Source organism: Emydura macquarii, unplaced genomic scaffold (assembly GCF_026122565.2).
Source record: "Emydura macquarii macquarii isolate MOO-44397 ecotype Brisbane River unplaced genomic scaffold, CSIRO-AGI_Emac_v2 contig_705, whole genome shotgun sequence".
Taxonomy (NCBI): domain Eukaryota; kingdom Metazoa; phylum Chordata; order Testudines; family Chelidae; genus Emydura; species Emydura macquarii.
This window is the reverse complement of record NW_027130842.1, coordinates 3,845,272-3,873,066: the sequence shown is the minus strand read 5'-3', so window position 1 is coordinate 3,873,066 and position 27,795 is coordinate 3,845,272. Positions and strand designations below refer to the sequence as shown.

Sequence of the window (27,795 nt, the reverse complement as noted above, 5' to 3'; positions counted from 1 at the left end):
AAAGATTTGAAGAGGTACTGGTGCCTTCTGAAAAGACTGAAAATAATAGTGTTTAGAAATAGTTTTGCAGATTCTAATATTTTTTAGATTTCTCTTCCCTTATTCATTGTTGCCCAAGATGTTAGCAAAGAACCAAATTTACATTTCTGAGGCTTTTGTCTGTTCCTGCCCTTCTGGAAGTGGTGCAGTATTACTCAGTGTGTAATGTAACGGATTGCTGTGGAAATTATCATGTTATAAACAGAGGATGTTGTGTGGAATAAGCAGTAGATTCCATAAGCTAACAGTCTCTTGTGATAAAGAAAATGGGAAGATAAATGTAGAAAATTCACACTGCATAAGTAGAGTTTGTTGCTACTGCATGGTTTTTCAGAAGGCATGAACATCTCTCCACAGCTGTATAATCTCCAAGAGCAAAAGGAACAATGACCTAATAATGAATATTACTATAATGTCTTTTAAATTAATAAGAACATGGAAGTAGTGAAGTAAGTACTTGTGTTTCCAAGGAATAATTGTTGTTTTATTTTGACTCCAACAGTTGGCACTAGCCAAAGTGACTTCCGAGGGCATTCAATGTATGTCCCAGGTCACTATTCCACACTAGGGAGACTAGACAGCTATCACTCGGCTACACAGCGATCTGAAACCAAGGACACCAGCTGCCAGACAGAGGAAGTCAAAGTTGTACCCCCTTCAGTGAGAAGAATACGAGCCCAGAAAGGACAAGGGATTGCAGCCCAGATGTGTCAGTTCTCCAGTTCATCTGGAAACATGTCTGTGATGAGTGATTCCGCCGGGGTTATATTTGCCTCTCGCCTAAATAGCGACATGGGTTTTCACAGCCTGCCTCGACCTGGAGCAAGAGTGTCTCTGCAGTCACTAGAACAGAGGCAGAGCATCTCTAGCCAGGCAGAAGACATAGCTGGCACTTTGCCACACCAGATAAACAAGTTGCAGGTTGATGATAGTGTGATCCATATAAGGAGTAACCCTAGGACTGGGACACTGCCAAGGCCAAAGTCCCAAGAGGTGAGAAGTTATGAAAGTGAAAAAGCTGCAAGCCCAGCATGTGTGGTCTCTCCTCATGCTACATATTCAACCAGCATCATACCAAATGCCACCATATCATCCTCTTCAGAAGTGATTGTTATTCATACCACCCAGAGTGCTGGGCCATTGGATAGTAAAATCACCAGCTCGCCTTCCTACACAAAGCCCAGAGATAGTCCCGTTGCCAGCAATGCAGTAAGCATGAAAGAAGATCACCATTCTTCCAGTGGTAACTGGAGTGAGAGCAGCTCAACACACCACTCGCAGACCTCAGATACTATCTCAGCCAATGCTACCATGATGCTCTCTCTTGGCGACTCAGCGGTCTCTCTCAGCCCCCCAGGAAAAGTGGAGAATGGGTCCCAAAATATGAGCTATAGCTGTAGAAACAATCACACTTTCCCAGGGCACTCCCAGGATAGTGATGGCAGGAGTGAATCGAGTTATCCAGGGGACAGATCACAAAGCAATATGAACAGCACAGAGCATTGGGTGTACAGATCTAGAGAAAAGGAGGAGACTCCCTCACACAAGCCATCCTGTGCCACTCCAGGTTATTCCACTCCTGTCAGCAACATGAGTAGCAGCAGCCTAGAGAGAACTTCAGTCAAAGAAGATTCAAGTTCTCTGTATTCAGTGGACCATGACGGCTACTACACTACCATGCATTTGGACTCTGGACTCAAGTCAGGTAAACCATGCAGTAGCAATAATGGTTTTGGAAACCCTAGGCACAGTGTAATTAACGTTTTTGATGGAAATGAGAAGAAAAATGAAGAAGAACGGTCAAGCCATGGTGACAAATCCCTCACACGCAACATCTCTTTGAAAAAAGCGAAGAAACCACCTCTTCCACCATCCAGAACAGACTCGCTCAGAAGGGTCCCGAAAAAAAAAGCCCAGTCCACCGGACAGGTACTGGATGAAACACTAATCGCCACCCTCCAGCATTCACTGCAGTTAAACCTTAAGTGCAAAAATGGTAGCTCCCCATCCCAAAGTCCATGCAGTGATTATGAGGATCCCTGGGTGCTGCGCTCTCGCAGCCAGAGCTCCGTCAGTGCAAGTAGCAGCATGATGTCCACAACGGCTCCAAATATGTACTCTCTCTGTCCTGTCACTCCATCCCAGAGTGAAACAAGCAGCATCAAGTCGGAGTACGCTGACCAATGGGGTTACTACAGTGACTATGCTGGGATGTCAGATGATCAGTTAAAATGCCCAGTAGCTCATTCTGCAAGCACAACAGCCACCCTCAGTGATTATCGCGTCAGCCACCTCAGTGATGGCTCCAGGGCTTCTGCGCCCCAAGTGGCCAGTGGACTGGCCAAACCAAAGAACGCTTCCCCGGAGAAGTCTCACAGAGTTACGTCACCGTCTAGCGGCTATTCTAGTCAGTCTAACACACCCACAGCACTTACTCCAGTGCCTGTGTTTTTAAAATCCATGTCACCAGCAAATGGGAAACCCAAACTGAAACCCAAAGTGCCTGAGAGAAAATCTTCTCTGATATCTTCAGTATCCATCTCTTCATCCTCCACTTCTCTTTCTTCCAATACATCTACTGAAGGGAGCGTGAACATGAAGAAACTGGACCCAGCCCTGACCTCCCCTCCTGATGCTGCTGGTTCTCCTCCTCCGACCCCTCCACGTTCTCCTCATCATCCTCTTCCTCCTCCGCCCTCCCCCCCAGCAGATGGAATGGATCTGCCTCCACTCCCAGCCTCCCCCAGCTTCCCTCCACCCCCGCCAGAGGCTGTTATAAATTCTTCCTTTCCCCTGAGTGTTCCATGGTTTCCTTCTCCTCCACAGGAAACATCCTTCAGTCCTTTTTCTGCCCCTTCTCCTCCCCTGTCATCTCCTCCTTCCTCCATTTTCCCCAGTGTAGTACCTCCACCAGCACCACCTCTTGAACCCAAACTGACACAAGATGCCACTAAATACTCACAATGTTCTTTTAAGAAATGTAATCAGGATGATTCTGACTGCTGTCCAGTGAAACAGCTAGCCAACAAGCAAGACTCCGGTAGGCCTGTAATGCCCTTAATAACCACCAAAGCACTGCAAATGGTACAACTGAAGTCTGTGAAAAAATGTACAGGGGCACAGGCTGAACAATCAGCTGGATCTGCTTCTGATGCCAACTCTCAGGAACAAGCGACGGTAATTTTGTCACCACAGCCTTCTGTAAAACCGTCTCTTTCACTAAGGCTCAGTAACAGCCTGGATGAAGAGATGAAAACTCACAGTGCTTCATTCAAAATCTTAGATCAGACTCCTCCTCAGAGGTCACTTCCAGGTCTCGGTGGCAGTGCACCTGAGATCGGTAGTGGCCAAAGACCTGGAAATGCAGCGGATCTAATACAAACCTTCAATGCTGATGTATCAGGAACAAACACTGAAGAAACACCTCAGTCTCCTGTGCAGAATGAAAAATCTCACTCTGGCCTTATTAGTACACCATTTCAGGGGCCATGGGGATCTCCATACAAGACTCAGGGTATATCACCAAACAAGAAGCCACCTCCTATTTCAAAGAAACCCAAACTGTTCCTCATCGTGCCACCTCCGCAGCTAGATTTTACAGCAGAGAAAATAGCTAAAGGGAGTGATGCTGTCAGAAGCACATCAAGTCCAACCGGGAGAGAGACCGTTGTTGCATATTGCGAAGAAGCAAAAAATTGTCTCTCAGATGGACTTGGTTCCAATGAGATGGACTCTGGCAGCTTCGTTCCTGAGGGAGGAGCTGCTGGTTCCACCTTCTTTGAAACAGTGGAAACCAATGTCTGTATGGTACAGCCTGTTGCATCACCAGTTCAAGAAGCTCCCAAGCAGGAGCAGCAGACCACTTCGGATGAAGGAAGCAGTTCAGACAATGGAGACAGCAGCAGTAACACTGACAGACATCCATCTCAAGAAGATGAAGGTGGTAAGTCTGTATTTTTATCCTTCCGGTGTAGCAGGAGCTAGTTTAGTGATGGTGGGGGTTGGGGAAGTGCTACAGCATTCAAATTTTCACCCGTAGAAAGGGAGGTCCGAGACTAAAAATCATAAGGAAAATCACCAGACTCAGATTAATCCCTGATAAAGATTCTTTCTCTGGTCAGAAAAGCGGTGGATATAAAAGCAGCAGCGTTTTATTTAACTGCATCATCTATTTTAAAAATCCTATGAAAACATGATTAGTTTGAAGAATTTCAGTGACTTGTTTAATGGAAGCCCTTAAAAAAAAAAATCTTAAAACATAATTATGTGCTCTGTATATGTAAACAAACATAGGCATTTCAGACACTGCAGTTCCCTCAAAAAAAAAAAAAAAAAATTGCTGTGAAATCACTGAGAAAGCAGCAGTATGTTCAGTATATCCCTGGATGTTTCGCTTACTGTAGTGAAGAACAGGGTGGGCTGCTTTAGTGGAAAATGCGCAGTTTAGGACTCCAGTGACAGCCCGTTTGTATTTTTCATTCCTTCTGCATAGCTGAAGTGTTTGAGTCGGACACAACAAATAATTCATCACTGCCAAGCAACAGTTACAGGGCAGGGAGAGAGGAGGTGATGACGCCAGCTAGACCGAGAACTACTGAGGATCTATTTGCAGCAATTCACAGGTACCACAGAAGTTGCTGTCTGTGTTGCTCCATCCACTAACTCTCTCGCAATTCAATTAATAGTCTCTTCCCAGGAAACCTAATTTTGATCATTTTTGTTTTTACTGCAAAATCCCCTTTATTTTCCAGTAAATATCTGTAGTAGGAAGTCAGTAATAAACACAAGAATGTGCATTTTTATTGCTTTATAATAATATTTAACTAATTCTGCACTAAAAATTGTTCACAGTTAAACCAGTTTTGATAGTCCCAGAAATCTCCTGACCCCTGAAAATGTCAAGTAACACCTTGTGTATTTTGTACTATTCTTAAACTGCCTGATTAACTTTACTGTTGCTTTCTTTGTGTATCTTTTTGTTTTCATTCCCTTTCCCCTTCATCCCTTTTACTCTCCTTCGCTGGTTATATGGTGCAGTTTGGGACAGAGGCTCAACGCTAATGCTTCATGGCAAGCGTGGCTTAAACTGGCAAGTAACATAATATATATGTCAGTCATATGGCAAAACATATGACAAGTGCTGGATTATAGTTTGCCATAATCCAGTCTGTAGTGGGATATTTTGTGTCAAATTGGTTTAGCAATGAAAAGTGCAATACAGATTCCATGTATCCATTCCCCTGTTTAAAAAAACAACTCAGGAGGTACCTAATTTTTCATTTAGTTTTCTTTAGGTTTAAAAAAAAAAAAAAAAAAAAAGCACTTCAGTGAGAAGCAGGCGCACCATTTAACCAGCCAGTCTGCAGAAAAAAATGATCTACAATTGGAACAGTTGAAGAACTTGCATTTGGAATGTGTGTGGTGTTGGTGCCATCTTATGGCCATGTCGTTTTCTTCAAAACACATAGGGGCTAAATTTCCAAAAGATCATTGTAATAGGTTACTTGTACTCCCTAGGAATTTAATTAGTTAGTTTGTGTACACCTGCATGGTTTTTCCATCACAAATGTTATAAAGCACGAAAAATCTAGTGGCCAATGCACATGGCTAGGAATCAGGACAACCAGGAGGCAAATATTGTTTCAGACATATCACAATTTGGAGTTTCCATAACTTTTTGATATCCTTTAGAAGTTGGCCCTTAGTATCTGTTCCTTCTAAGAATGGATTTGTCATATTCTTAATATGTATGGCACTCATTGTGAAAGTAACAAATCCATTCTTAGAAGGAACAGATACTAAGAACTAAATGCTATGGAATATAGAGAAAGCGTTGAAAAAAGAAAAATTTGGATACATCTGAAGCTGAAAGAATTATTGTACAAATGAAATGTTGCTTCTTGAAGGCAATATTTTACATTATATACACACAAAGGTTCACTCTGTATGGAATATATACATGGAATTAATGTGTATGTTTGTGTGTGTGTAGAGGCAGATATATCTATACATACACATACATAAATTTTAACTACTTGGAATGAAATTTCCCATGTCGGATGGGTGCCTGCTTCACCTGCTGAATTTTTAGGAAAGTTTCGGGGGGGGGGGGGGGAATGGTTCAGTTGTTTTCAAGAACAAGACTAGGAAAAAAATAAGGTTGTTTTGGCCATTTTAAAACACCCCCTACATCCCTCTTCCCTTCCCCCCATTTCATTGAGAAGCTCTTGTGTCTCCATGCTTTGGAGCTAGGGAGACCAGATATCCCAATTTTATAGGAACAATCCTGATATTCAGGGCTTTGTCTTATATAGGCGTCTATTACCCCCCACCCCATTCCAATTTTTCACACTTGCTATCTGATGACCCTATTTGGATTCGCAGGGAGGTCAACCTGGATTAGAGATGTTGCTTTTTGCTCTCCCTGTGAAAATCCACCAAACCAGATTTAGCTGAATATTAAACCTCTGAAAATCTTGGTTTGTGCATGCTCCAGAGAGGTTTGTTAATCAGGGCTGGCAGCAAATGTTCCATCTTCACTGAGCGTACTGCAATCTTCTAAGAGCTCTAGGCCAACCATACTGAGTGAGCTCTACGCACTCAACCACAGTGTTCACTGAACATGCTTCAGCCTAGGACAAGAAGGACTTTTCCTGCAGTTCTTTGAAATTGTAATTGTGTCTCTTTGGTGGCTGCATGAAGCCTGGGCTCAGAGTATGCCCTGTTTGTGGCAGCGTGCCACAATTTTTCCAAGGAACTTAAGTGAGAGAAGGGAAATGACCATTTTTAACCATTTAAATGTCAGCTAAATCTGAATGGAATTTCATGGGGGGTCAACGGGCATAGACCCAGGGGATTCTTCCTACGAAATAGCAAAGTCAGGCTGCAAACAGTGGAGGTGCAATATAGGGGTCACTACAAGCTACCCCTGTATAAAATATAAATGCACATACTAAAATCCAAGCATTATTTTCCCTTGCTGCATAGGCCCTGACACAGAGATTGACTTAGATAGGGTGGTCCTGATCTTGGACAACACTGGTACAATATTTTTTCCACTTATAATCCTTAACATTGCCTATCCTTCCTCAGAGCGGATGGGTGCCAGCACTGCTCTTTTCTCTCAGCTAAAAAGATATAAACAGCAGCATCTGAAAATTACACCAGTTACACAGTAAGTTGACCACAGGTGTGTAATAGGTGGGATACACCTGAGCTCCCTCAACACAAAAGGAACTTGAGACCACTCCCAAGTCTAGATATCATGTGGCAACAGTTTCTTGCTCCCATCAACTTAGCCAATGTACTGTATTTCAGTATCTTGTTTTCTGTTGGTAGGTCAGAATGCAAAATGCATCTGAGCTTGCGGTGGAGAAAGCTCAACCTCTGGCAGAAATGGTGATGAAAAATTACATCAAAATGTCTTGGTGCACATAGAGTTGTACCATTTATGGTTTTAATAAGGGGAATGGTCTGTATTGTACAAGTCTTTTCATAAATAGTAACATGTAATTTCTTGTATAAATCTTGCATTTGCAACAAGTGCTGAGAGTCATTTTTAATCCTTTGGTGACACTCTATATATTATAATATAGCATTAATACACTTATCTATATGCATTCTTACTTAGTCAATGTAATCTTGTAAAATCAGGGGCAATAAAAATCCAGTTCCCACACACTTAAGCTTTTCTGATTTTTGCTGTGTTTTCTATAGTTTTCATTTTTAAATTTAAAATCATGTAGCTCTCTGGCTGCAAAGATAGATTTCATGTTGTAAGTTAGCAAATTGGTCTGTTCTTGGCTCTGTAGTCAAACAGATGGGAAATGCAGAGCACCAACAGCATTCTGAACATATGCCATTTATCTTGAAGGCCTGATTTTAACCATTTAAATTCTTTTTTAAAATCATTTCATCTAAAAGGATTATCCAATTCTTTTTCCTCAATTTTATCTTTTGTGTTGTTAACGTGAACTAACTACATCCCTAAACTCTCCTAAAGGAACTATGAGCAATAAACAGCATGGGTTTCTAAAGAATATGTGCCAGGCACACTGGACTGATATGTATTTTTTATGATCAAATACCAATATTAGTGGACAAAAAGAATAGAGCCTATGTCTAGATTTAGTGAAGTTATTGGCTTCAGAAAATCTTATTAGGAAAATACGTTCAAATTGGCTTGGACATCAGTGCTGTCAAATACAATAGATTCACTACTCCTATTCCGAGGAATAAGTATAGTGGATTGCTCTTTTGACTCCTTTATGCCTCAAATATCTGTTTTTATATATATACAGGTTTAATGATGTCATTAATAGATAAAACTGGAAGTATAAATATTTAGTCTACATCCCTTTTCCTGGGTTATTCCCCTCTCTGTTTAAAGGAAACTTACTATCTTGTTTATTAGTTTGTTGAATAGACTTCCTCATTTATTTGGGGGGAATAAAATTTATTTTTATATTTAAAATCTCAGATCCAAAAGGAAAGTCCTTGGCCGCAAAGATTCTGAAGATGACCGCACCCATAACCATTCTCCTTCACCCCCAGTAACACCCACTGGTGCCTCCCCAAATCTAGCTTCCCTCAAGCAGCCAGGATCAATTCAGAGAAGCATTCGCAAGAGCAGCACCAGCAATGATAACTTCAAAGCCCTGCTGCTGAAGAAAGGGAGCCGCTCAGACACCAGTTCACGTATGTCGGCAGCAGAGATGCTGAAGAATACAGATCCGAGGTTCCACCGAACGAAAGCAGACTCCTCCCTTGAGCTTCCCGACAGCCCTGGAAGTTGTTCACCCAGCAAGAACAAAAGGGCCCAGGAAGAATGGGCCAAGAGTGAAGGCCTAATGCCAAGGAGTATGTCCTTTTCTGGCATTAGGTATGGCCGGTCGCGAACACCACCCTCTGCTGCCAGCAGCAAGTACAACGTCCGGAATCGTATCCAGAGTAGCCCCATGACTGTTATTAGCGAGGGAGATGGGGAAGCAGGCGAACCAGCAGAGAACAGGATCTGTAGGAGGTTAGAAGAGCGGCAAGAGAGGCACCTCGATGTATTCAACAGTGATGAAATGGACATTAATGATTTTCCATATGCTGAGGAGGCCAGTTTCAATGAGATCCAGGCTCCAACCCACTTAGACTTAATGACTCGACGGGTAAAACCAAATGCTTCAAAGAAGTGTCTAAGCCCTTCAGATGAAAAAAGTTAAGAAGTGAGAACAAAGGCATTTGGTGTTAAGTCTTGCAGATGGTATAGAGAATGAGTAAGGAGTAGATCCTAGGAGAAAGCCCAGTCCAGAAGAGTTTGTTTTGCTGAGCATTTATTACATGAACTTTATATGTTTGTTGAACACTGGAGCACTGATTGCTCTGCATAATTGGGTTGGGTAGGACTTGCTTTGAGTAGGTGGTCTGCCGCTTTAAAGAAAGTAGCAGTTGAACTTTTTCATAAGCCTTAAAAGTCCTGTCTGGGCGAGTTTCCTCAGATCCTGTGGAGTGTGAATTTTTTAAGACTTTGTAATTTTAAGATTTTGTAAATTTAAAGTAACCCTAAAAAGAGGATGGGAAGCTTCTGTGGTACAAAGGGGCAGTTGCTTTAAAAGGCATTTTATTTCTGCGGCTGGGGAAGAGGCTGAGAGCCGTGGCCTGTTGGAGGTAACAGGGATGGGGCTGCACAGTTTTTGTGTGCACGCACCTGTTAATTGAAGCATGTTGTGTTAATGTCAAAAGGTCAAAAGATTATGAATTGGTGCAGGTATATTTTTCCAGGGGAAAATATACTTTAAAAACCTAACACAGGAGAGTGGGCACAGTGGTAACACAATACTAGCTGCTATGCAGCAGTAGCAACTGTCACATATGCACTCTCATTTCCAAGTGAATTGTTTACTTGATTGAAAATTGAGTGATCCCTTAGGAGAACTGAAATAACTAGATGCATATTTGTAAAGAGAATGTAAGCAAATAATAGGAAAATGGGAGAGGAATAAACAATACACTGCCAGAGTTGAAAAGTTTCATGTGTCTGAAATAAAAATCACAGAACATGAATTTGGGAGCTTGCACTAGAAAGCGGTAGATGGAGCCTTTCCATTTAAATTAAACGTGGGAGTTACATTTTGCCAGACATTTTTCTTCCATTGATTAAAATGGAAAGATTTATTATAACTTCTCATCACTTGAAATGTCAAATATTTGCTAACTTTTGGTTACCAAAGAATAAGTTAGTTATTTTCCTTTCTGATTTGCCTGCAGTATTTCTTTAAAAAAAAAAAAAAAAAACACAAAAAAACCCAATAATTTAGCAAATTTTGTTTTATTTTATTGTATATTTTACTGATGGTAATAGAAGTGTTTAATGGTTTTCATTTGTAAAGAAAACAATTGATTAAAACTGAAACATTGGCTGGAGTGTTTGGTTCATAGTAGGAAGGAAGCTTTTAATTTTGAAAAGGAATTTTGCATCATTTGATGGTTTGTGCAGTTTTTATATTGTTTGTAAATAATGGAAGCTGTTAAAATACCTTTTGATCTCACTTTAGAATTTATACATTTTTAGACTGCTTTTAAGAAGAAAAACCCTCTTTGTAGATTATTTATTTTAGTGAAATATGCTTGTAACTCCTTTCTTCAATCCCTTATTTGTTAGTAATGTAAATTTCAGGGGCCTTCACTTAACTCTTCCCTTCAAAAGAGGGGGATGATGACAATGCTGTGACTCTGCTTAAATAAAACAAGGCTGCCAATTGCTATCTTGTCTTTTGAGTTGATAACATCTGTCAAAAGTGGCATCCAACATTTTGTGCTCCTCTATAGAAAACCATGCATCTAACTACTAATAACCAGTTCATATAGTGAAACTTAGCAAAAATTGTTAGATGCCACTGAAGTGTATCTCTGCCTCCCATTTCTACATATCTTTTGGGACAAACCCAATAGCAGTGAATAGGACAGAAAAAATCCTAACGTCTCCACCCCATACTGTTTACTGTATAATTTTCTCACATGTTAGTGTTCCTCCTTTCTTCTTTGCTTCCAGTCCCAGGGAACTAAAGTTCTAGAAGCAGCAGATGAGGAGTTAAATCAGTGGGAGCCAGTTTGCTCGTAATACAGGCTCTGCAGTGCTGCATGTCTAAATCCCTGGAACAATGGTCAGATGGAACAGTGCATGATAAACTTTCTAAACTTCAGAGATGTTGAGCAGGTGAAAATAACAGAAATAGGCATTTGATTATTGGAACCAAGTAAAAACTAATTCAGGTAACCAACATTTAAAATAATTGTTAATACTGATCTGAGCTATTTACAGCTATAAAGACACATTGCAAAAAAGGGGACAAGTGCTACATGTTAAACGCAAGTTGTAATAAAACAAAGGGGAATCACATGGTTATTTTTCTTCCCATGTCAATCAAATATTAAATGTAGAGCTCCATAATTTCATGTAACAATTAGCACTTACATTTTCAAAGTGCTGCACAAATGTCAACTAATCTCATAACACCATCCTGAGAGGAAGGTAATGATTCCCAATTTGCAGATGGGAAACTAAAGTGCCTGATGCTTCAAGTGTGCATGTGAGTACATGTAGGAACGGAGTTCAGTGTGAACTACTCACGTGTCTGTGGCTGCAGCATCAGGCCCTCAGACAGGTACCCAAGCCACCTAGCAAGCAACTCAGTGGCTGATCAGGTATACAAATAAGAATTTAGGCGTTTCTGGTTTCCATCCCTTCCATGTGTTCAGTCGCATCTCCATAGTTAAGACTGAGTTGAATTTTGAACTTATATAAGACATATTCAGTATTGCAAAAGTAGAATAAAACAGAGACAATCCAGGGATGTAAGCAAAAGGGAAAGGATGGAATGGGAGATCAGTAGTATGTGTAGAAACTGGTGACAGTAATAAAATTAATATTTTCTCTCAAATGGACAATAAAAGTTAGCAGAACAGAGAGAGAGTTCGCCGTATGAAGAAAAATTGAAAGGACTAAGACTATTCAATTTAGAAATATGATGAATGAGAGCTATTAGAGGTACACAAAATTAATGAATGGTACAGAAATGGTAAACTTGGTGCTCTATGCACCCAATTTTCCTCTAATACTAGCACAAGGAACATCTGATGAAAATGAAAGACAATGCATTTAAAATTGTTAAAAGGAAAGACTTTTTTACAACACATTCTTACCTTGTGGCAACGTGTTTCAGAGGCCAAGAGCTTAGCAGAATTAAAACAAAACATTTGGCTAAGGAGACAAGCCAAATAAATTTATTAGGATTTTTTTAAAGAATGCTTTAGTCAACTATTAAGTGAGGAAAACACTTCTCGAAGAGCAGGTTATTCAATAATTGTCCACCACTGGGTTTCTTGTCCCTTCTTCTAAGCATGTGGTACTGGCAACTGTCAGAAGCCAGGGTACTGGACTAGATGGACCACGGGTCTGATATGACAGGGCAGTTGTCATGTCCCAAATAGTAATATATAGCTCTCATAAATTATTAGAATGGATGACTTGGAAAGGCCGAGGCTTGTGTTGGCTGTGTTGTGTTTATGTGAGTTGCTTGTTACATTTTGAAACTGTTATTTATGTGAATGCAGATATATCTCTTTTCTGAGGCTGACTGGAGTAGAAAGAACCATTTCAAAGTTGAGTTTATCCTCCAGATTCTCCTTATTCTCTTTTTATTCTTTTGCATTGCAAATATTAGCATCTTCTGTTTTAAAAACTTGATTTCCTTCAATCTTACCTATGCAACAAAGTTAATATTTGCAATGCATTTTGACAATCAAAAATAACATGACATGATTTATTAAAACAGATACAGTGGCCTGTACTGAATTTTCTGATATGTACACAACTTCTCCTCAGCAACTTATTCTTTAAATCAGATATAATTTTGTCCACAGGGTAATGTTGGAAGGCTTGTTTGCATATCCTCCAACTAGTTGTTTGACTGTTGATGTAAATCAGAAATGATTATTGAATCTACTTCGCTATGAGGTGTTTTCCTCTTTTTTAATCTTTTGCTCACTTGCCTTTCTATTCCACTGAATATTCTCTCCAGTTTGCTCTTTAACTAATTGTACACTCTACAACACATGAGCACAGGGAGCCCAAAAGCAAAATGCAACCTGAGTCCTCAAAATTATTACTAAAATGTATTCATAACATATACAAAATTGACATGACCCTTTTCAGACAGATTATAGATCCTCTGCTCCAATAAACTTACCATCTAGGCAAGACAAAGAATATACAAGGGACAATAGCTCAGATTGAGGAGGAGGTGGAAGCTATTGGTTATGAGACGTTAAGGAAGGATTTCTGGAATAATTGCATTTGAAGGAGGGGAGACTGTCTGACAGACACGTGTGCACACTGTCTAAGCATAGGGATCAGCGTGGGAGAAGGCACAGAGCTTAAAGTGGCAGGAGAGGTGGGGAAACACAGAGAACAGAAGAAGAGGGGTTAATGAGAGCAAGATGTAATGTGTGCAAGATTGTGTATGATCCTGAAGAGGAAGGTTGGGGAATGATGTAGTCAGAGCAGTGTCAAAGGAAAATCCTTTTAGCTGCAGGATTTTTATGGCGTGCAGGGAGAAGAGCAAGGAGGCCAGAAGGAGACAGGTAGTTAAGGCCAAAGCTGGTGAAAGTTTTAGAAGAGAGGAAAGGGCAGATTCTGGTGATATTAAAGGAGAAGAAAATGACAGGATGTAGTGAGTTTGGATATGGCAAGTCGGGGGGAGAGAGGTCAAAGATGACATGGTTATGAGACCGATAGGATAGTGGAGTGTCAATAACAGAAAGGAGGGGTTGGAGAGGAGCAAGGACGTGAGTTCACTTTTGGAAAGTGAATCTGTGATGGGACGGAGAGAAGAAATGCTATATAGGCAACTTGAGAGTCAGTGATAGTGTCTGGAGGGGAAAAGTTAGGCAGAGAATATTAGGAACTTTTATGCACAGAAGTGGTGCTTGAAACTCAGAGTAGATGCAGTCATGGGGACAGTAAGTGTTAGAGCATGGAGGGGGAAAAAGGAGGGGCCAATGATAGAATTTTAGCAAAGGAAAGGAGGATGTAAAGACAGCACAGAGTTGTGGAAGCCAAGAGAGGACAAAGCAGGGGAGAAAGGTAAATCATGAAAGGCATCAGATCAAAGAATGATGGAGACAGAACCCATGGATTTACCTAGGAGAAGGTCATTAGTGCCCTTAGGCAGGGCAGTTTTAATGCAGCAGAAAGAGCAGAAGCTAGAGGGGAGGGGAGATCAAGGAGAGAGTTGAAGAGGGATGTCAATACAGCCTGACTAGACACTGCACTCTAGGATTTGGATGCAAGATAGTTGAAGTAACGATGGAGTCAAATTGGGACAGGGCAGGGGAGGGGAGGGGAGGGAAACAAGCATGCTTCAAGACACAGAGGAAGGGGGGGGCGCATGGAGAGAGAGCTATTAGAGATAAAGGAGACAGAACCAAAAGAAGTTTTGGATATAGGAACATATGAAGACAAATTGAGGGGTTAGATAGAAGCAGGCAGAAGGGAGACCTTAGACTTGGAAACTGCTACAGAGGAGGAGAGGAAGGAAAGAGTTTGTCAGCTACTAGAAAAATGAATTCCATGGCAACCTTCTGTGTGTAGCTGGAGGTTGAAGATAACTGACTAGCAGCAACTTTTTTGGCTTGTGAGGCAAACAATTTAGACTCATCTCTGAAGGAAGAAAAGGGCAGGCAAATATTATGGTTGTGTACATGTTTCTAATGATAAAATGTACAGGCAAGTCAAAATCACCTCTCTGCTTATATGTCCATCTCATGCTAGGCAGACACATTCTGCGCATATTTTTACAGAGGTTGGAAGGCCCATCAAGCTACCAGTCATGCTAACCTAATGAACAGATCACTAATAAAATTCCCTTCCTAGAAAGAGGCAAGATTTCCTGCCATGTCCCAACTGCAGGCCTTGTCTATGTCAGTTTGACTAATTAAATTGATCTAATTAAACCAGTGCAAACTCCCTAAGGAGATTCCCTTAAACCAGTTTGACTGTTCCTTAGCTTGACTGATTTAAAATCAGTTTAGTTAAACCTGTGCAACTTTTCCTGTTTAAACAAGGTTTTGCTCTTGTAAATTTTCCAAATTCCTTTGAACACCAGCCCACATTGATTTAGATAGAGAACCACTTCCTAAACCCAGAATATATGTAATCAGGACAACAGTAGTGGGCAGAAGGTAATCCCTCCATGCTCCATCACTTTTCCACCTGAAAAAAACATGAATTGAGCAGACATCAATGGTACTTCATGGAGAACCACCATGAAGGATATCCTGGTGGTGGCAATTGTATGCTCAACCAGCCACGGCTACTAGCCTACAGGCTTACAACTTCTCTCAAGAGGCTTTGGTTATGGAAAGAAAGAGATCTGGATTCTGGGCTTGAATCTGACAGTTAGGTAAATCTCTTAACATTGTTTTGAGTGAAGATAAGCTATTCTGTCCATGTGTAACTTAACTGTGTAGTGAACATGCATGTCTTCTCCAGTATGCTTTGGGTAACACAAGCTTCTGTAGAGCCATCTTTTTCATGGCCAGCACCACTCACTTCTTTAACATCAATTAGATGGGATGGGGCACTACTTACAAACTTTAAAACTAATTACATAAGATTATTAAAACTGGGAACTTCCCCAACAAAAAAGTTAATTAAAACCCAATTAAGGTTGCTGTGTAATTATGTACTTACCTATTCCATCATTTTACACAACTGAAGCAGTTACAAGAAAAGACTTGAGTAGCTGAAGCATCTTAAGTCTTAATCTGCCCATAATTTTTATAAAACATATTTGTTTATGAAGCACCTGTTTCATCATCATACAACCTTAACCTTGACCCAAAATGAATATTCTTTCATAGTCAAGACAGCAAATTCTTCTAATAGAAAAAAGAAACATCTCGGTTCCATCAGTTTAAGAGCATTATTAACACTAGATCAGATTGGACCTTAAAAAAGGCTATTGAACTTTTGCCACAGAGCGTGGAACATGACAGTGGTCACTCTGGGAACACCTACACTGCAATTAAAAACCTGTGGTTGGCCTGTACCAGCTGACTTGGGCTCAGGCTAAAGGGCTATTTAATTGCAGTGTAGATGTTCCTGCTCAGGTTGGAGCCCAGGCTCTATGACCCTGCGAAGTGGGAGGGTCTCAGAGCTCGGACTGCAGCCCAAGCCACAATTAAACAGTTCCTTAGCCAGAACCCTACAAGCCTGAGTCAGCTGGCATGGGCAATCCATGGGTGTCTAACTGCAGTACAGACTTACCCTCTATGTTAAGAATCTGAATTAATATATGCTGAACAAAGAAGAAGGCAAAGGTGGAAATTGTTTTGAAGGAGAGTAAACAATTTTATAGTACTCCATTATGCAATAAGTACATTTCATTCTCACAGATGATTACATTCCAATGGCTTTTTTCAAACAACCTTTTGGGCCAATCCCCACTGAAGTGAATGGCAAAAGTCCATTAATTTCAGTGGGAGATCGGGCCCTTTACCAGTGAAATTCAATCTGTATAGATAATATCCCACCGTACAATTCCTTTCCTCTCTAATATACTACCCTTATTGAAACCAACTTTAGAATAGCATTAGACAGCAGAAATCCTAACTACTGTAGAACCAAGAGAGGGAAAAATCCAGTAAAAGATATAGGTTTAAGAAGTACGTACTTATAAATTAGATCTTAAATGTATACCTCAGGTTTTTAATAAAAGCTTGACATTACTGTGTCTGGCAATAACAATTTTAGGAACACTAAAAAGCTCAGGAAACTCTAATTTAAATTAAAAAAAAAAACCCAGCAAATAAGAGAAACAAAATAGGCTTATCTGATCTTCTCTGCAGAAAAACAATGCTTCTGAAGCTGCAGCAATCCCTTGATATTGTTTTCTGTTGGTCTCTTCATGTTCAGTCTAATACAGATTGTAAACTCCTCAAGGCAGAATTTAGGTTTTTTATTTGTTTGGAAAAGACCCTGCACAGGCATGATGTTAAACAAATGTTAGTTTAAGTGAAATTAACTTCAGGAACAGTAATTCCTTTTTGAAGCTGTGAGAGCATTGAGATTCTGGGGTTGGAAGGAGTATCTACTTCTATGCAGCTACCTCATGTCAATTTAGAAGCAGCTTTGATGGATTCTAAAGCCAATCCTAAACAGCTCTCCTAAAACAGGAGATTGCAACAATGTGCTGACATAAATACTTCTGTTAATTTGGGATGACAATATCATCAAAGGATAAAAGCTTTTAAAGTGAATGCACCAATAGTCACCATGAACGTATATTACCGTCTTAGTATAAAAAGCAAAGGTAACAATTGAAATGATTTGAATATACTAACACTGGATATATAGGTGTCTGTCCTAGTGCAAGAAGGCAAACAATGTATTTCAGAAGGCAAATAGTGGAGGCTTTGAGGCTACAAAAAAAATATTACTAGCAAGGTGTGGGTGTATTATATCACTATCTATACTCTGACCAGTGTAAAGCTGTTAGCTGTTCAGTGGCCAACAGGAAATGGTTAAGTGGTCTCAGTTCAACTTGCAATGAACAGCTGTCCTCATCACAGGAGCCAACATAATAATTCTCAATACCAGGCATCCTTGCTGACAAATTGGGCATAGAGGTCCAGGATTAAATAGACAAGAGGATTGGTCAGGTATTGTCAGCGCAGTAGAGTGTAGTTTGTCCCGCACTGAGGAAAGATGTCTTGCTGCTGCCAATATAGCAACTATCATGAGCACTAAATTAATATTTATAAAAAATGGACTGTCAGTCTAGTGCTGGCACAGTATATGCCATCATGTAAGCTGTGAGAGTTCAAACTCAGCTGCTCCAGTAAACAGCTCATTTGATCTCTACGGGCAAGAATCTAAGTAGTCCAAGGCAAGCTGAATTTAAGTTTTACAGCAAGGCCGCCCTAGTGTGGCAGACTGGAAATGCTACACCAACTACATTCATTGTTAAAAGGTGATTAAATTAAACATGAACATAAAATTCAGGACAGTATCCCTTTTACATATTACTTATTTTGTATTATCCCCCTTTCAACTTTTTCTTTTGACAATCCATAAATATACTATAGATAAGCGGGATAGTGCTACATTTTCTGTTACACTGAAATAGCTAATATTGCTTTTTAAACTGTCGTCTTTGAGGTAATAACCCATTGAGATGACCGAGGCAGTTCGAACCTCTGTTACTGCTTTTCTGCCAGTTGCAGATAAAACCACTAGGTTCTGGTTTTCTTCACAATCATCACAGATACAAACTTTAAAAAAAAAAAATAAAAGCTTACTGTGGATTACATTTCTGTGGTGAGGGAAGTTCCTTGTGTTATGCTGTAGCAACCTCTCTAGGCGTGTGGTAAATTGTACTGATGAATTTTAGGAGGAGGGAAATAGGGAAACATGGTGTGAAGTGAAAGGAACAGAAAACATTTTATAGCTTTCTAGTCTAAATGAGCGTGACCAGTCTCAGACTATTGACAGAATGCGGAAAATGTAGTGTCATTTGAGAATAGGTACATTTTAAACCTGCTAGATTATAATCTGTCTAGATGTTTAAAAAAAAAAAATTTACTTACAATTTCCAGACCAAAAAACTGTCTGAATAAACTGAACTTCTGTCTCTAAAGAAAGCATTTTGTTTCCTATTCTTGATTGCTGGGGTTTCCATTTCTCTTGATAAACCACACCTCATTGTGTCTATTTAACAATTTAAAAGGACTGTCATAGCCAGCAGTATAATAGACCTTTTCATCAAACACTTTCCCATCCCGCTTCAAACTTTTTGCTAGTGTCAGTAGTTCTTCTTGGTTCTTTGTGGCATTGGAATATCCTCCAAAGGACCTGTCAATAATAATAAACAGCAAGAGAGAGCATGAAGAAAGGTTATCACTGCTAAATCCAAGATTGTGCTCTGGGCTGCTTGCTCACATCCAGCATGGGTCTGCAGTGACTTTTGAAACTATATAGTTCACCCCCACAGAATTGTTCCCTAAAACCTGTTTTCTAGTGCTTTGCCCAGTTTAATCTGTTTCAAATGACAAAGCTTTTGCAACTTCCCTTAAAATACCTCCATACTAACAAATTTTACCACTGGGAAAATGGGGTATCTTCAGGCCTATATGAGAGCTGTTCCTCTTGATGCAAAATGAGTAAAATGTATGACCGCACTAGTAAAGAGTATTGTCTTGATGACCTGAGAGTGCCACTGTGAAAAGCAAAATTCCAAGAAACATGGCTTTGAACATCCAAGATTAACGTTCAAGAACAGGGCTAGATAGATGGGACTCTTTCCCCAGCACTCATTTAAGTTTTCTTTTCAGGGGTTTGTAACTATGGAAGCTCTGAAGCTTACATGGAAAGTGAAGTTAGTTACTTTATGCTTGAAAGTTAACTTTCTCTCAGAACTCCTTGTTTTGGTTTAGATTGGGGTGGAGGCGGAGAATTGATCAATTAATATTTTACTATATACTTGAACATATATTCTTAAATGTTTTAAACTGGGAAAAAGTATAGTGGTTTTTCCCAATCCTATGTCTTTTTCATAATTTTTTAATTCTTATATAGCAAAATATAAAAGGTATCATTTTTAAAAAGAATGCAAGAAGATCTCCATCCAGGGATGTTCAATAAAATATTTTCAGGACATGATTTCTGTATATTAATTACACTTACTTGGCTCATGTGAAGAAAAGGTATGAGAATACCTTGGATTTAATTACAGGTTAATATAAAGCAGATTACTCATTCAATAAAGCATGTGTATGCACCATGTTATTCATCAACTGACTGCCACAAGTTGGCAGACACAGTTTAGCTGAAGAATATCACATTGGGTTAAGAAAGTAAAGTGTCAGGACTACCTCTTCTTTTGAGGAGAAAAACATTTTTGATAATATATAAACTGTCTTCTGCACACAGACTTATTACCTGCACTTTGCAAAGTTAGAGTAGCTAATACATACCTGACAAACACAGTCATTTCTGGTCTGTTTTCAATGAAAATATCAGACTCTGATGGCTTAGGTGGATCTGCTTGATGATCAGCTGGTATATAAAAAGAGACTGTAATGGTGGACTCACAGAATGGGCCTGCACCGGGATCCACGTGGCACGTTACTGGAGCTGTCATCTCTATCTTCATCCCTATCAGAGGCAAATAAGCAATAGCTCACTGCTCCGTCAAAAATCTCAGGTCAGCTAATGTATAATGTCAAGAATGAGAGAGAATGCACATTGGTCGCTTTATCAAAGGTTGCCTTTGATTTATATTTAATAAAAGGTAAAGAATCATTTTAATTCATACGTGTTTGCTCTACTGTTGCATTGTATTAGGATTATCTCCATCATCTGCCTGTAGCAATTTTTAAAGAAAATACTTAATGGCAAATTTCTACTTGTTTGTAGCAGATCCTTCTGTTTTGACTAATCTTCCACTACCACAGACCAAACCTCTTGTCTACACTTGCAGTGGCACACAGCTGCATGCCGCAGTGAAAGGTAGGGTGCATCCACACTGTGAAAGGCTCTGGCAATGGGGAGGCAGCAGGGAAATGTTCTGGCAGCTCCCTACTGGTGGAGCCTTTCACTGTACTGAGGAAAGGCTCTGGAAGGGGTAAGGACATCCGGGAAAGACTAACACCTTTTCCTGATGCTTCCTCCCCCTGGAGCCTTTCTCCACCAGAGCTTTTCTCCACTACCAAAGCCTTTCACTGGGTTGGGGAAAGGCACTGGCAGTGGGGAGACAGCAGGACACTACACTGCTTAAAACAACAGAGCCAGTTAAGGTACATAGCTTAATTGTTCTGGTGTGTTTCTACTCACCTAAGCCGTGCCTCATCATCTTCACTGCTATTTACAGTGTGCTGAGGGGTGTGCAATGTCTCTCTACATACTGCCATATGCCTACATTGCAGCTGGAAGAGAGCCTTGCAACCCAGACAGACGTGAGCTAGCACACTAAAAATAACTCTGTGGATGTTGTGGTTCTGGTGTAGGCTTGGTTCCTTCTAGGCTTGAGCTCAGGTAGCTAGACCAAGTGACCACTCGAGCTAAACTGTCCACACAGCTATATTTAGCATGCTAGTGCTCTCTACCCTGGCTCAGAGGGTTGCTCTAGCTGCAGTGTAGACATAACCTTAGTCTAGCAGTATTCAATACTTGCTCTCAGGAGGAGATCTTGGAAACAGCTTTTTTTTTTTAAACGGGTTAACTGAAAATTGAAATTACTTACGCAGTACAAAAAACAACAAAATCTAATTTTTTTTTTTTTTAAGTAGTTTTAGGTCCAAAGCTTATTAACTAAAAATTAACTCAGTTTGGTAGGAAATGCCCTCGGCGCTCTCTAAATCAATTGCTCACTTTCATGGCAAATGCATCACCAGCTATATCTCACCTTTGTAGAGGTTCTATGCTACAGAGCAAAATAATGTGTAACTGTGTTATCAAAAAATAAACTACATGTCAATCACTGATGAATGCCCTCAAATAACAGTGGGGAAAAGGAACCTTCAGCACATCACTGGTTTCAAACTAATTTCCAGGTTCTAAAAATCACGAGCCAGCTCCCACTGCTTTGATAAACCAATATGCTGTGGGCTGGGGCACTTCTGCATGGGCTGCAGGTAGTTTAATGGACAGTGAGAGTTTAGCTATTTTGTTTTCAGTGAATGGCTTGGTTGTGGAGTTTCTCTTCCAAGGGGGTATAAGAGCTACAGGGAGGAGCTCTGCTGCCTCTGTCTAGAGAGCAAGGTTGCTGGCAAGAGACAAGGATAAGGTCTAGGGAGAAAGCAGGCCCTAAGATCATGCCTTGGACTACAGGCTCTGAAAAGACTCCAAGAGGGGGTGAAGTAGCCACAGGAAGCAGAGAAAGCTCCAGTGGTAACCGTGGTGAGTAGAAGATAGGTAGGAAAGACCCCAGGGAAACAGCAACAAAGTCAGAGCTTGAGCAGACCGTGGTTGCTAGGCAGAGGGTCCCTGGGCTGGAACCTGGAGTAATGGGTGGGCCTGGGTTCTCCTACTGCCCACTGGAAAAGTGGCACAGAGTGGGCAGTGGATCAGAAGACTGTGATACAGTTTGTCCAGTTGGCCTTTATTACCCTGGAAGGGGAAGACCATAGTGACCTGGCTAGAGGGCCAAGTCACCAAGAAGGAATAACCTTATTACAGAGAGAGAGACACCATGGGGTGAGCAAGCAAAGGAAAAGGGTATCAAACCAGACAGAGCTATCTCCAGACACCAGCACAAGCAGTGGTGAGTAAACCATATGATAGTGCATAACATGTTTTGTTATTTATTGTTTACTTTTTCAATAACTTACAATACAAAAATATTCAACCATCAATAGCGATCAATCAGAAGCCAAGTTTATGGGGAATAAGAACCACTGGTAATAGTAAGGATATTTAATATTTGATTTATTCCAGATGCTATATTTAAATGTATTTTTAATTCTTCCTCTACCCTCTACAATGAGAGATTTAATAAAGCCCATTTAAAATGCTACTGCTTATTTCAATTTAGGTGCTAAGGAAGACACTTGGTGTTAATACAGTGTTTCTTAAAGTCTAGGGCATGCACCCATTTGGGTGGAGTGACTGACTGTTTGGAAGATGGGTGTGCGGTGAGATCTCAACTGTCTTCCAGTGGCTCAGGTTTTTTTTTAAAAAAACCCAACAAACTCTCAACGGCTGTAATAACTAAGAAACACTCCTTGTTTTCAAAGTTAACTAATACAGAGACATTTGCCTCTACACTAGAGGGTTTTGTTCACAAAAGTCAGCTTTTGTCCACAAAACAGAGAGGGTGAACACACTGAAATGCTCCCCCCACTAATGTAACTCCCCTTATGCTGACATAATAAACCCACCTCAATCAGAGGTGTAGGGCTTATATTGGTTTAGTTAAGGCGACTTGATATCAGTGTAGACACTGCATCCCTTACATTGGCTGCGGTGCTGTCATTCTTGTCAATTGCACCACTCCAAGCTCCCCTGCCAGCAGCCTTGGCACTTCTCCACCTGCTCCCTGCAGGAGCCAGGGTAGCCTTGTCAATTTCATGGCTGAGCTGTGAAATTGACAAGGCTGCCCAGCTCCCTGGCTGGAGTGTGGGGCAAGAAGCTAAGGCAGCTGGACCCCCACTCCTCACAGGTAAGAAGCCCTGGGCAGCTTTCCCTAGGAACAGGGAGGAGGGAAGCCCAGGGCTGCTTCCCCCCTCTCCTGGCAGGGAACTGAGTGGGAGGGGGGGACAGGCCACCAGAAGCCTGTGGGGCTCCCAGCAGGGAGCTGAGAGCCCGGTCTCTCAGCTCCCCACACTGGCCCTCTTAGTTCGGTGGAAGCGCTCTTGATGAAGCTCTATTCCACTGACCCAAGGAGGGTAGCGTGGACACCAGCCACTGCAGTAGAGTGGCTATAAGTTTTTCTAGTGTAGACAAGGCCTAAGTCTGCACAGAGTCTGAAACAATAGCTCTGGGGTATGAGCTGCTCCATTTATTTCAAAAGCTGCTAATACAGAAGCTACTTTAATTGTCCTGCATTAATTCTTTCATTGCTCAAAGCAGAAGGAAGGAAGATCTACACTATAATCACCAGCATTCCCAAAGTGGAGTGTGGAAGAAACACAAGAGACTAATGGAGATATAGAAGATGTATAGATTAAGAGGTATAGCCATTGCTATAACATAGCAGGGTCCCAGGTGACAGGATAGGCTTTTGTTTTCCTGAAACCAGGCGGGGGGGCTCCTCAGCTCTCAGGTTTAGAAACATTGAGAAGCATAGCCCTGAGCATCTTACCTTTCTCATTCTTGCCCTGAATATAGTTAAAGAGCTTCATGAAGCCAGTGCTGATAGCTGAATCATAGTCCACTGATTTAACAGAAGTGCTAATCCAGTTAGCTGGTTCATACCGCCGCACTTCATAATCTGAAGCCTATAAACAAACAAAACGCTATCTAGAATAGTACTTCAAATAGTACTAAGAGTGATTAGAAGTTTGCAGAAACAGAACTCATTCACTTTTACACCACAGATTTAGCATTGGCATTACTACTTTCCTTATCTAACAAACTTTTTTTTTTTTTAAAAGGGGTAGGAGTATTAACTTAATCAACCAGCCTGACATTGCTGGAGAAAATGATTAGGTACCAGGGAGTTAGAAGAGAGAGAGAGCCCAATTATCACTCAAAATCTTGAACAGTGTTGCAGATCAAGTTCAGATCAAAACATTAGAGGGTTTTTTTTATTTTTAAAAAAAGTCAGGAAATACTTGGAAGCTTTTCTCAGTGTTAATTTATCCAAATTGTACATTACTGTAATGGTAAAGAACTCATTTAAAGGGGAAAAAGCATACATACGATAACTAAAACCCAAGATTACCATAATGAAACTTTAATCTTTCCTTTATCTTTAGTCTTTCTTTGTTCACAAAGTGCTGTCAGAGAATCAGTTTCCCCTGGTTGTTTTGGGGGTGGTGGAGGAAGGGGGACTTTGACTGAGCCAAAGAAAAGAAACTTAAAAAAAAGTTATTGTAAAGATACAACCTGTCAGATCTGAAACTACTTCTAACTCTTAAAAAAAAATCCAATTGATGGTATTCCTTTAACAAGGAATGCAGCCTAACAAGGAATGCAGTCTGGTATGCAATATGAGTAAAGAGATAGTATAAGGTTAATAACTTTTTTTTTTTTTTGGGGGGGGATTTTCTTACCAGATACCATTAATATATTGGATTAGAAATTCACACTTTTTTGTATGACACACATTTTACAATAGTACCTCTCAAGGCTCACTTCCCCTCCTATTCATAAATACTTGGACCACCTTTGAATGATTTCTGTGACAACTGCAAGGATTGCTTACATTGAAAAGTAACATTAGGAAAATCAATTGTTTTTAGTTGTCTTTTAATGTAGTTTTACATAAATCTTTTTCAGCTATTAATCAGCCAGTGTGTTGTGACAACTCACAAGCTTTCAGTAAACCATGCATCAAAGTTTGACAGTCTGTGCCTTACACTACTAATATGGAAAACCTTAAACAATCTAAGGCTGTGATCTCAAAATACTTGCACTAGTGCATAACTTTTCTCATTAAAGTAGTTCCCTTGTTTTCAGTGGGACTACTCATAAGAGAAGTTACATGCTTGCATGAATTTGGAGGACCAGCACAGGACATCGGGCACTCTGGAAATTTGGGTTCAATTCCTATACTAACCACTGACTTCCCAAGTTACACTGGGCAAATAACTTAAGAAAACTAAGGGGCAGAGAGATTATCTATAAACAGGTTTAGTAGTCCCTCTCTACCTCACAGAGACATTGAAGATAATTATTAATGTTTGAGATTCTCAGAGCTTGTATAGATGAACAGTTAGTGCATGGCAGGTTAGGGTGTAAATCTACCTTACACCAGCATGCCATGTATGAATTGTGCACTAAGTCACTATCTATGTGGATCCTGCTGCTGCTCACCAAAAGTACCCTAGTATGCTTTGATCTACACTGCTTTGAAACAGGAGTAGGTCAATGTGCACTAGAGAACTTGTAACGCACAGCAACAGAGTCCATATGGACACGGTGCGTGATATGCTAGTGCAAAGTAGACTTACATCCCAGTCTGCTGTGCACTAACTGTTCATCCAGACAAGCCTTCAGACATTATAATAATGGGGAGCAATACAAGTGCTTAGATACTGCTTATATTTTGTGTTGCAGTTTGGTCAACAAAAATAAACTCCCTGGTTCCAGCTTTTCTGACTTTAGTTAGCAAAAGCCTGTAAAGTTGGGATTGCAAAACCAGAGCAAAGGAGGTGTAAAACTGTTTTATTTGCCTTTACAGGACTTCCACTGAAGTAGTTCTACTGATTTTTAGGTTTAGGAAACCTTTGTTTACCTAATTTAGATTATAACCATAAACCAACCTGACTGTACTTAATGTGGTTACAGCAACCTTAAATTCTGCACTTACTTGCATTTTATTTTAAAAATGCAAGATTTTGGTTGCATTTAGATTAGTTTTCTGTATCTTTGATTCTAGAGGAACAGCTAGCTAACTAGTTCTGACACCAGCGAGAGTGTTGGTTTGCATGGCTCCAATTGCAGGTGGAAACACCCCAGAATTATAGCGCCGCATAACTTTTTGTAATGCATCTCACCCTGTTATAGCTACTGGAAAAAATCTACCCACTGCAGTGTGGTATCTTGTAACTCTCTAGTGAGCAGCAAATGACTTGACTAAAATTCCTGTGAAAGAGCCTGTAACTTGACTTCTCCACTCCCTCTTCCCTTCCAGGCCCCCAGCTTCCCGCAATGATTAGCCCTCGTTGAAGATCAGTAGCCATTTGGCCCTTTTGTGTGATCAGCCGCGCTCGCCGTTTCTATCACACAGCCCCCAGAGTGCCAGCCTCCTAGCACGCTGAAGTCCTGCCCTGTGTGATCTGTCTGTTTCAAGCAGAACATTATTTCCCTGCTCTTCTAAACAGCGGGGCTACAGCGCTTTAACTCACGGGCCCCGTACCGCCCGCTTCTGCCGAGAGCCGAGCCTGGCTTGCCCTGGCCCGACCGGAAGACAGCTAAAAACGAGCGAGCGGAGAGGCGTTTTCACCTGGCTTGGCGCCGCTGCCCACCTGGGCACCTCCAGCCCCGAGGCGAGAGCTCGCGCGTTGGGCTTCAGCATGCTGGGGAAAGGAAAGCGGGGCCAAGTTAGCGGGGCATGGCCGGCCCGGCGCCTTGAGCCCCTCTCCCGCCCCCCACCCGCTGTGGGGCTCCCCGCGGTGCGCCGCGCCTCACCCAGCCCGCCGCGGGGAGCAGCTCAGCATCTCTTCCCCCGCCCGCCCGATCCCGGGGGCCGGGCCAGCAGTAGCCACACGGCCTCTCCTCCCCGCCTGCTTCGGCATCTCTCCCCCATGCACCCCCTGCCCGTGGCGGGAGCCCGCGGCTGTTCCTGCCTCCCGTGCGCTGGGCGAGCACGAAACCTCCGTCGGCCGCAGCCCGCCCGGCTGCTGTGCACGGGCCGGGCCCCGCGGCGAGGTTTCAGAACCCCGGCTTATGCAAGCCCCGGCGCTGGGCGCGCCGCGCCGCACGGGGGCCAGAGGCGAAGCTCCGGGACCCCAGCGCCGCGCCGGGACCGGCTGCAGCTGCCACCTCCAGCAGCCTCCAGCGAGGCGCGCCGCGCGCTGCCTGGGGGGAGGGGGCCGAGCCGCGCGCGGGAGAGACGCCGGCTGCTCCCCGCCGCGCGCCCAGCAGGGGCTCGAGCGTGGCGGCAGCTTTCTGGTGCCCCCCCCGCCCCACTCGCTGGCTGCCCGCGCGCCGCTGTTGCAGGGAGGGAGCCTGCCTGGGTGCGACGCCGAGCGGCGGTGGGTTGGAGAGTCCCGCACAGCTCGCGCCAGACCAGGCAGCGCCGGCGACGACGAGTGACTCTCGAGCGAGGTGGGTGGACCCAAGGGCTGGGCCAAACTGCGCGGAGGATCAGTGGAGGGAGCTGGGAGCTCCCGCGGGAGGGAGAGGCGTGCAGCATCTGCCGCTCACTGGGCGTGTTATAAACAGCCTGGGAGTGCACTGGGGTGGGGGCGGAGCATCAATGGGGAGGCCCAGAGGGGCGATGGGGCAGGGTTGCATAGGTGCTAGAACTAGGGGTGCTGCGGTTGGGGTAGCACCCCCCCTAGTTAAGTGGTTTCCATCGTTTACAGTTTGGTTCCATG

General features: G+C 42.0%; 2 protein-coding genes across 10 annotated transcripts in view; one reads left to right on the top strand and one right to left on the bottom strand.

Moving 5' to 3' along the window:
- Positions 1-10,791, top strand: part of NHSL1 (NHS like 1) — a 152,102-nt gene extending 141,311 nt beyond the window's left edge. For 4 of the 6 annotated variants that reach the window (XM_067542309.1, XM_067542308.1, XM_067542311.1 and 1 more), the window contains 3 exons: positions 542-3,982; positions 4,532-4,661; positions 8,519-10,791. In XM_067542309.1, the coding sequence (XP_067398410.1) occupies positions 542-3,982; positions 4,532-4,661; positions 8,519-9,251 (4,304 nt within the window). In that variant the 3' untranslated portion in view covers positions 9,252-10,791. The other 2 variants (XM_067542314.1, XM_067542313.1) reach the window with 2 other exon arrangements.
- A 5,331-nt stretch (positions 10,792-16,122) lies between these two features.
- Positions 16,123-27,581, bottom strand: HEBP2 (heme binding protein 2). 4 transcript variants are annotated; one of them, XM_067542304.1, is made up of 5 exons: positions 27,429-27,581; positions 26,700-26,772; positions 23,892-24,027; positions 20,065-20,245; positions 16,123-18,943 (listed from the first exon to the last, which is right to left on the bottom strand). In XM_067542304.1, exons 2-5 carry the CDS (start codon positions 26,769-26,771, stop codon positions 18,745-18,747), a joined length of 588 nt encoding a protein of 195 aa, XP_067398405.1. In that variant the 5' UTR covers position 26,772; positions 27,429-27,581; the 3' UTR covers positions 16,123-18,744. The 4 variants fall into 4 exon arrangements, with proteins under 4 accessions (XP_067398405.1, XP_067398407.1, XP_067398406.1 ...); XM_067542306.1 differs by lacking the exon at positions 27,429-27,581 and adding an exon at positions 27,007-27,417; XM_067542305.1 differs by lacking the exon at positions 27,429-27,581 and adding an exon at positions 27,043-27,417.
- Between the last annotated feature and the right edge of the window lie 214 nt (positions 27,582-27,795).

Bases quoted from the DNA above. Each gene is read 5' to 3' on its own strand.
- HEBP2 (XM_067542304.1), bottom strand. From the start codon at position 26,771: ATGCTGAAGCCCAACGCGCGAGCTCTCGCCTCGGGGCTGGAGGTGCCC. The intron at 24,028-26,699 runs GTGAAAACGCCT...GTTTGTTTATAG, and splicing joins GGGCAGCGGCGCCAAGCCAG to GCTTCAGATTATGAAGTGCG. The intron at 20,246-23,891 runs GTAAGATGCTCA...TGCCTCTGATAG, and splicing joins TCAGGGCAAGAATGAGAAAG to GGATGAAGATAGAGATGACA.